Genomic DNA, 10,055 nt, shown 5'->3' with positions numbered 1-10,055 from the left:
TTATGAATAGTAAATATAAACTAGTTATAAAAATTCCAGACACAAGAATTTAAAATTTAAAAAAATTCTAACTATGAATTGTAAAGGTCAAATCACATTAATCTAGAGTTGTGAATGATCTAACCTAATAAAATCTCCACTATTGACTGGATATGGAATCGAGAACACTAATAGCAAACACGGTCATCTCTAAACAGCAAGAACAGTTCTAATGACTTTGTTACTAAATCCAACACATAACCATTTCCCTTTATTCAATTACTCCACACACTTTTTAATATAGATTTGCCCTTGATTGTATTTATATCAGGTGAATTGCTATAGATATTAAAATACAAATCAGTATTATATTATTATGTAATAGGAATGAAATCTAGTAATATTGAAAAAAAAGTGGTAAAACAAGAATAAAATGTAATCCCTAGCCGCGAAACCACTGATATGAAGGGCCCAGTTAATCTTGATATTAAATTTTAAATTAGTATAAAAACAATTATTATTATAACTGTTAACAATAGAGGGAAAAATCAGAAATTAAATTTATGCATGTTTCCATTTTCTACATTTTCAACAACAATTTCAGATATTAAGTTAAAATTACTAAGTTAAACAGAAGGGAAATATATTTTTTTTGTATATTTTTTTGCAAATCTTTGATAATGTATTACATAATTCAATTATTTATCAACCCCCCCCCTCTTCCCCCACAGGCTAGGGGTTGAATTAACAGGATGATGTTGTGTTCATAGAAATCAACACATTATAGGAGGGGTTTGCGTGAAAGTCCATAGAAATCACAACAGTATAGAAGAGATATCTTCCAACAATGTGATCAGTTCTATTATTTATTAAATTGGCACTTACTTTGTGGAATACCATGATGATGTAGATATAAAAATAAAACACTTGTATAAGACCACTTATACGAGTTTATTAACCACCCTACCTTCGGGTTATTTTTAGGCATAATTTTTATAAACAAGCAAAAAAATCACAACGTTTGTTGTCACAAAATATTGGCATGAAACCTGACAAAAATTTGTCAATGTATCCAGTAAGCATTGAATATTTTTGGAACAGATATCTTTTCTAGTAGGTCATACAGGTTAGTGCGGAATGGTGAAGAAAAACCGCGTGAATCACGTACGTTTGTATGTGTAGGGCGGTTAATGTAAAGATGACTAGTTCAACAAGTACTTTATTTTTACTTGTTGATGAGAACTACAGATGTTCTCATCAACAAGTAAAAATAAAGTTTGTATTTACACCTGTTGATGAGAACACCTGTGGCTTTCGAAACTGGTCTTGTTTACACTAATAATTTTTTTTAATGTTTTATTTTTATATTCAAATTATCGATTGTATACATATTAAGGTTAGGTATTAGATCTAGTAGCACGTTGGGTCAAAGTTTCTCGGTTCGAACCACTCTACCACAATTTGATACCTATTTCTAATAATGAGCCGCTCAGGCCCACAGAAATACTATGAAATTGAAGTATCTTTGTAAAGAATAAAAACACAAATTTTACTCTTTTTAAAAATAAAAATAACACATCTGTAGTTCTTGAAACTAGTTATGTTTATAATTTATATTTGAAGCACTAACTTTGTGATTTTCCATTTTATAATTAAAATGTAACTTTGTTTTAAAATTACTTTAGTGATTTTAAAACAAAGTTACATTTTAATTATAGTTATATTTAAACTAATAAACCCAAAAAAACATTTAAATGATCAACTGTTTACATTTTAAGGTTAAGTAATGATCTACTAGCAAGTAAGCTAACAGAGATTGAGTCTGTTAGCATATCAGGCGGATGAGCCATACTCCTCACCTTGATGGAACCTCCTGTTGCAGTGGGTGCAGATGACGAGTCCCATGGCCCCCTTGCGCCCGATGAAGCACTTCTCGCACACAGAGCAGAAGCGGCCGGCCCTCCACGCCCTGCAAACCCATCCCGAAACATACACACCCGGAACACCACTCTCGCCGCGTCAGGCTGGCCAACCACTAAACTGAGCATTTATTCACAAACCGACTTCAAGTTTGTTATTCTATATTCCCAACTGTTACTGGGAAGCCTCGTTAACAATATTATGACTAATACGTATTCTGAGGGCAAGCAGCCATTGTAGGCTGATATTTTTATTTTAATATGTTGTATGAATTGGACATTGAATTGATGTGAAGGATGTTTGATAGATATTTGAATTGCATATAAATTTAATCAATATTTGAAGCACTAACTTCATTATTTTATTTATTTTATAACCTAACTAAAGTAACTATAAATATATAAATACTTATTTTAGTTTTTTTTAATATAGCTGTGTGCTTTGAGTTCAGTCAACATAATAATTGAGTTATAATAAGATATATGTATAGTGATCTATTACAAAGTTATTTTGCAAGTTATAGTGTATATTTTTAAAAAGAAAATACGACACAGATATATGCAGATAATGTAATTTATATTTTATGCATATTAATGTAAATATTTTAAAATTAAAATTTATCATTGATAAAGCGCAATGTAATTGTTTTATAATTTAAACTAGAATCTATTCTGATTGTTGAAATGAGCTTAAAAAATACCACTCTAATATTATTTATGCTATCTGTATATAAATCACGCGAAAACGACAGGTTTATTAAATTACTTGTGCAAATTTTCCTTGACAAAAATTTAAAAAAAAAACTCATAATTTTAGTATGTATAGCCATATATCGTCAATTCATACACAATGTGGCTTATTTATTATATGAATCCACGTGTATATCACATGGTCCATGTTGCGTGTGCATCGACAATATAGAGTGGGATAAAAAAACTAGGCGTTTTCTTCTTTTCTTTTTCATTTTCAATAAATGCATTACGTTTAGCAGGTGGCCCAGTCTATGCTTTATTAGTAGACACAGCGAAAATGTTAAAATACTCAGGATGATAAAGCAATGGCAACACAAACAAGAACGTTAACACAAGCCTGTTCTAACAGGGTACATAACACATGTTAGAAATATGCCCAGCCCATAAGATTATATATACATGATAGTTCAGACAAAATGTGACGTCTTACCATGAATCCATCCATGACAAAATAGAGACAATATGTAATGCTATCAAAGATATCTCAACAAAGACGAAGAGAAGTCATAGTGGTTTAGGTAATCAATTTATATTATACCGTTCTACATATGATATAAGAACCAGTTTTTTTAACCTTTCCGGGAGTATGGACGTAAATGAACGTCAGTGCGAATTTTCCTCAAAGGAGTATCGACGTAATGAACGTCCAAGTCTATCTGTCAGTTGGTATGATGTAATTTGTATAGTAATGACATCTGTGGATATTTGTATTTAACTTTGTCATAAAATAAAACCTAGAGATGGTGAGCTTTATTTTTTATTTAATTTATTTTTACATAATTTCTATCTTCATAAAACAAAGATTTTATTTTTTTAAATACATATTTAATGTAAAAAAATCCACTCCCCAGTGAAAGTCGGACATCAATTATTGTACTCCTGGAAAGGTTAAAACTTCTACATAATCCATATGTTATTTACTTCATTTTTGTTGAGCTACCTTTGGGATTCGGATATAGTCAGAATCATATGTATTCTTTGATCCTAAAGGCGTACAAGGCACCACATCGGATCAAAACGATGTAAACTTGAAATGTTTTGGATGTATCTTAAAGTGAGACATTTTTAAAAAATTAATTCCATTTTTCATTTCATTTGAGTAATGATATGATGATAACATATGTAGCTTAAGCAAATGTATTATAGATGTCAAGAGAGATGAAGGGATTTATCGGAAGCGAGTATGAAAGTCTCATTCTCCATTCTGACAAGTGTTTTAAGTGTAAATATCACTCTATATCATTTTTTGTAGGTTGTATTTATTCTGTACCAATTCAGTATTTGTGTGCTTGAATAGATTTTGACATAACCAAAATATTTTTCATAAGCAAATGTAGGCTGTATGCTACTGTAGCGCTACAAAGGTTCGCTACAAGCGAGCGCTTGTTCCTGCTTGCGTGTTAGTGTAATGTATCACCGAATTAGTAACATACTACATTTCCATGAGCGAATTTTGTAAAAAGGAAAATGATTTTGAAAAATACAGTAAAACCTCAATATAACAGACTAATTGGGGCTTGTTCGTTAAAGCCAAAAGTCCGCTATATAAAATTATGTATAAAATAAATATTTTAAATGAATATAACCACTCTGTTTAGATAATAAATAAACAATATAAAACACAAACAAAATTCTATTTATTGCCTTCGGTCACTCATCGTGAAGTGACATTGCTGTTTGATATCGATGCGCTTACTTTCGATAATCCTGCTTTGAAAAAGGAAGCAAGTTTTGTTCGCACTTTTTTTTTACAATCAACTCTCTAAAATTACAAAAATGCGTTTAATAGTAATTGAACAGATTTTTTATCTGTCATATCTGAAGTTAGTTAAATAGAGGTCCGTTTTATCAAGGTTTAACTGTAAAAGTATTTTTTTAAATGCCTTTATATGTAAATAATTGATTAATTTTTTAATGTCTTTTATGTCTCATATCTATCTTAAATGTTGATACTGTATGCAGAGTAATTCATTCATAAATTGAAGCGGACACCGCTTGCTGTTATCGGTGGTATGAAAAAAAAGTGAACCGCTAAATGCTCCACACCGATGTATGTATTATGCATAATAAATGGATAAGGAATATGAATAGTGGCTCTCTTACCTTGCGCAGGGGGCGCACAGGGTGTGGGAGTAGACCCGCTGGCCGGAGTGGCCCTTCTTAAGGTGGTGGTGCCACTGGTCAGGAGGGGGTGCGGCGCCCGACGCAGGGGGCGGGGGGGGCTCCGAGCCCGGGGGGCCTGACGGGGAGCGCGCGCCGCACGACCGGCATATCGCGCAGTGCCCGCAGTGCCATCGCCCTGAAATCATGATCAAGCGAATTGTGGTCAGTCTCTCAGAACCCACTTTAACACAACATGATTTCTATTTTTTATAATGGCTAACATAAAATATTTGTGTAAATAATAAGCCGTCCACCTCTACCGTAATGGTGGTCCAGAGTTCAATTCCCGGGGGGGGGTTCAAATAATATAAGTGATTTTTAGCTCTACTGTTTATTCAATTCATTATCCGATCCGATCGTGTCAATGATCAAGATAACACACTGCATTTATATTATGCAGTGCCCTATGCACCATCTGGATGCCGGACTGACTTTGGAGGAAGCCAAGGAGATGCTCCACCTAAAGAAGAAGGTTGTTGGCTAGGTTAGTTTGGTAGCTCACCAGTGGGAACCTTCCGGAGGCCGACGCAGTAGATGTGGTATCCCCGGTCGCAGAGGTCGCAAAACAGCATCTTGTCGTCGTCGGCGAGGTCTCCGCAGCGCGCGCAGCACTTGCAGTCGGCGCACTGCCACGAGTACTCGCGCACCATCTTGGCCACCGAGGGCACCATCTCCAGGCACCACGGGTGGACTGCAAACATCACACGACCATTGACAATGTGCAAATACGACTGACTATTACATTAGAATTTCCTGATTGGCCCACACTAGAGTATCCCTCCTGTTCCCAACACAGATTCAAATAAAAACATATTTAGTTAGCTAGAAGAAACAAAAATCCACTAAATGATCTATAAACCTTGTACATATTAAGCAAGGAAAATAATAAATGCAATTCCCATCTAAAAAAAAAATACACTAGAACTGATTGATTTATAGATTTGGCGTTTAATTTGTAGAACTCCATTTTAATTTATATATTAAATATGAAAATATAAATTATTTTTAGAGTCTACTAAATTATATTTTATTATTAAAAACATATAAAAAAAATTATTAACAAAATATAATCTGGTAGACTCTAAAAATGAGTATTCGATTTTAATATTCAATATGTAAATTACACTAGAACAGGGGTCGGCAACCTCTTAGACCAAAAGAACCAAACATGAGTGGCAAAACGGTTTGGAAATTTTTGGGGAGCTAATTCTTAATTTACAATAATTTAATTGCATTCATTGAAATAATTTTTTGACATCACAACATAGATGAAGAAGAATAAAGAAGTCTGGGCAATTGCAGGGTTTAATGGACACCCTGTCTCCTCAATTAGTCCGTTTTATCAAGGTTTTATTGTACCGTAGAACAGGGCTACTTGAACTTTGATGTGTTACTTGAGCCCAGAACAAAAAAAATATTTAGATCGTTGTATCGATCGAAGTATCGTGACAATAAGTGTCACCTGTCAGGGAAACAATGAATCATGTCGATACGTTCATTATTGTAGACCAAAATCTTTTTTTGTACTGGGCTCAAGTAACACATCAAAGTTCAAGTAGCCCCGTTCTACGGTACTTGACAATGTAATAGCGCTTTGAATGGGGGTGGATTACGCAAAAAAAAAATTTGATCGTGGTATTGATCGAAGTATCGTAAAAATAAGTGTCACCTGTCAGAGAAACAATGAATCATGTCGATACGTTCATTATTGTAGACCAAAAAATTTTTTTGTACTAGGCTCAAGTAACACATCAAAGTTTTACAGTACTTGACAATGTTATAGCGCTTTGAATGGGGGTTGATTACGCAAAGTAACATACCTTTTTTCTGGCAGGTGGCGCACGTGATGAAGTTCTCGTGGGGGTATCGCTTGTTGCAGTGCTCCGTGCCGGCGCACAGCTTGCAGCGCTGCGGCTCCGCAGGGCCGGGGGGCGCGCAGGGGGCCGCCCCCTCCGCGCCCTCTGCCCCCTCGCCCGGGCAGGGGGCGCCCGGGGGGGCCGAGAGGGCGCCCGAGGGGGCGGGGGAGGCGGCCGCCGAAGCCCGCAGCTTGGATTTGGTCGCTGCGCCACCTTTCCGCTGCGGAAACAAATATTTTTCCATAAGCATAAGATGGCATGAAAGGAAGGATGAGTGTGTGAAAAACCATTTTATGACAGAGTCAAAAACGAAGATAAAAGAAAGGAATATAAGGCTTAACTAGGGATAGTTGAAAAGATTAAGAAGAGTTCTTTAAGGTGGTATGGACACGTGGAGCAAATGGATAGCGAGAGAATGACTAGGAAAGTATTTGTGGCGAATGTTAAAGGGAGAACAGAAAGAAGACACCCGAAAGAGATTTGGTACAATCAGATCAATCAGAACCTAAAATCTGGTGGTGTGAAAAGTCTGCATAATTGGAGGGCATGTATGACTAGATGTATGGATGTGAAGGAAGCGAGGAGTGTATGTCAGGACAGAAGAGTGTGGCGTTCCATTCTTTCTGCCTACCCCTGCGGAGAAACGGGGTGATGATAGTAGTAGTAGTATAAGGTAGCATAAGTCTACCCAACCACATCACAGCGCCTGTTTAATTGGTAAGATCTCATTATATATTCATGTATTTGAACATTACAGAAACGAAATAAGTACATTGGCGGGCTTATTACTAAAAAGCAATATCTTCCGTCAAAACGTTTGATACCATATATAGCTGTTTGCAATCAGAAGGTAGATAGTACTTAAACATAAAAAAAAAAACATAAATTTAGCCAACAGTAAACATGAAGTGCTTTTGTAGAATATGATGTGGAACTTACCCTGAAGTGGCGTTCACTGGTTTCACTATCCGAGTCATCGGGGCTGGAGTTGCTAATATCGGAGTCATCGTTGGAGGAGTCGGATAAGGAGTCATCATTACCTCTCCGAGGGCTGGCCAACAAGTTCAGTACGGTGTTCAGGGGGAAATATCTGCAAAGAACAAACAAATCATAACATTTTATACAATTTCCAAAACTAATATCGAGAAATATTTAACTGGTTCACTGCCATGAGCGCATTAACGCTCTCCAATTCCGTGCTCGCCAGGCTGGCCATACTAAACGAGCACGTAAACACGTTCTCCTTCTCGTTGAATATTTTTTTAATTAGAGACTGGTTGAGAGGGTGTTACCTGACCTCCTGCGGGTGGTAGTGGTCCTGGCTCCTATGTAAACCCCTCATATAGGACGATCACGGGTAGATGTATGATGAGAGACTGGTTGAGAGGGTGGTACCTGAGCTCCTGCGGGTGGTAGTGGCGGTAGTGGTCCGTGTACTGGCCGGGCAGCACGGCCACGGGGTAGTGGCAGGTGGTGGAGGGGCTGGGCGCGCGCGGGACCTGCGGGCGGCGCGGCCGGTGCAGCGTGAGGGTCTGCAGGTCCAGCGAAGCCGGGCGGCGCTGCCGGTTGAGCCGCGCGTTCCACGCCGCTGCCGACTGGACCGCCTTCTCCGCCGTCTCCTGCGAACCGGGGCATTCATTCAATCATAAACACCAGTGGTGACATTTTCAATAATGGATTATTTTTTCATAACAAGCATAAGTTGTTCCAGAATCATACTCGTTAAGCAAAAAAAAATATTTATTGACTTGGCGTTTAATTTGTAGAACTCCATTTTAATTTATGTATTAATTTTAAATCAAACACAGATTTTTTGAGTCTACTAAGAGTCTACTTAGTAGACTCAAAAAATCTGTGTTTGATTTAAAATTAATACATAAAAAAATAAAATAAAAAAAATAAATAAAATATATATAATTAAAATATAACTTATATAATATTTAAAACAAGGTTATATTTTAATTTTAAAATGGAATATCACAAGGTTATTGATTCCCAGGGGGGGGGGTTAAATATTATTATTTATTCAATATATGCCTGTTGCCTGAAGCGGAAGGCTGATCGCCTTTCCTTCATGTGTTAACGATCAAAATAATTTCAGCGTTTATATGATGCAATGCCCTATGCACCATGGATAGAGGTTAGAGAGAGAAATTATAATTTAATAAACATAAAAAAAAACAGATTTTTATTTTTACAAAAAATATTTGGCCCGATAAGCACTGCGGAAAAATTTATTTGCGGCTATGAAAAGGTTGATTGATACTCACGGTTTTGGATTTCTGCGTGGGTAGTGCGGGTGTCTGGGCGACCTTGGCGGGGGGCGGCGGGGGCGGCCGCGCCTCCCTCCGCTCCCGCAGGTGCTTCCTGTACTCCTCGTACTTGAGCGGGTAGTCCGTGTACATAATGTCCAGCACCTCGCCGGCGTCCACCGCCCACACACCTGAGCAAACAACGGAACCTACATTCGCAAACATCACTTTGTTTCTTTCATTCATCCGGTCATTTTTCTTGAGGGTACCTATGGGGTGCTAATAATTGAGAAAATTCTTCACAACATTTTAGGTGTGTCCAATCCTTGTTCACAAATTTGGGTTTCTCCGCTTTATTTTTACATTTTGAAATCTCAATATAACTGGAGAAGAATATAAAAGTCTGGGTATTTACACAAATTATGATGTATGGTTAAGAAAGCTTAATACTGCCGCAAAATCACACGTAAAATAACGTGGATTTTTTTATAAATTTTTTTAATAGAGAAAGAGAAATATATATGTGTTTTTTATTATTTACAAAAATACTTAAATTTCATAATATTTCTGTGAGCCTATGCGGCTTGGCTCATTATTAAAAATAGGTATCAAATTGTGGTAGAATGGGTTCAAATCAAGAAACACTGACTCAAGAGTCCATGACACTAACCACGGGACCACAACTCGACACATTTATATGATATATGTACGAGTTCCAAAAGTTTGAGTAGTTTAGTTGTCAATCATGGGTAGAATAGTGGATGTTACACATGTATAAAGTGATCACTAAACCTGCTTATGACAAGTCATAACCCGTGTAAATACCCAGACTTCCGTATTCTTCTTTATCTATGTTGAGATGTCATCAAAATGTAAGAATATTCTATGGTGTCTTGAATCTGCTTTATATAGTACATATTTGTACTACAACGTGATGATTTCGAGATATGGATGTAGAAATGTACATATTGTAATGACCTATTGTCAGAAACAATATAGTTTTTTAAAGGAAAACTACTGTTTGCCAAAGCTTACAATAGGGCACCTCCGCCGCCTCCGTAGTGTAATGGTCAGCACACTCGGCTACCGTTCTGGAGGTCCCGGGTTCGATTCCCAAGAGGGGTAAAATAAAT

The 10,055-nt window shown here is 36.8% G+C and overlaps 1 protein-coding gene across 4 annotated transcripts in view; it reads right to left on the bottom strand.

Moving 5' to 3' along the window:
• Positions 1-10,055, bottom strand: part of e(y)3 (PHD finger protein enhancer of yellow 3) — a 30,834-nt gene that overhangs the window by 5,846 nt on the left and 14,933 nt on the right. For 2 of the 4 annotated variants that reach the window (XM_088257119.1, XM_088257122.1), the window contains 7 exons: positions 8,941-9,113; positions 8,066-8,289; positions 7,610-7,760; positions 6,635-6,890; positions 5,317-5,505; positions 4,755-4,950; positions 1,839-1,948 (listed from right to left, as the gene is read on the bottom strand). In XM_088257119.1, the coding sequence (XP_088113245.1) occupies positions 1,839-1,948; positions 4,755-4,950; positions 5,317-5,505; positions 6,635-6,890; positions 7,610-7,760; positions 8,066-8,289; positions 8,941-9,113 (1,299 nt within the window). The remainder of the gene's footprint in view (positions 1-1,838; positions 1,949-4,754; positions 4,951-5,316; positions 5,506-6,634; positions 6,891-7,609; positions 7,761-8,065; positions 8,290-8,940; positions 9,114-10,055) is intronic. The other 2 variants (XM_088257120.1, XM_088257123.1) reach the window with 2 other exon arrangements.

The sequence above is a fragment of the Brachycentrus maculatus genome, unplaced genomic scaffold (genome assembly GCF_059751285.1).
Source record: "Brachycentrus maculatus isolate JH-2025_06_01 unplaced genomic scaffold, ASM5975128v1 h1tg000071l, whole genome shotgun sequence".
Taxonomy (NCBI): domain Eukaryota; kingdom Metazoa; phylum Arthropoda; class Insecta; order Trichoptera; family Brachycentridae; genus Brachycentrus; species Brachycentrus maculatus.
This window is presented reverse-complemented; position numbering and strand designations above follow the sequence as displayed.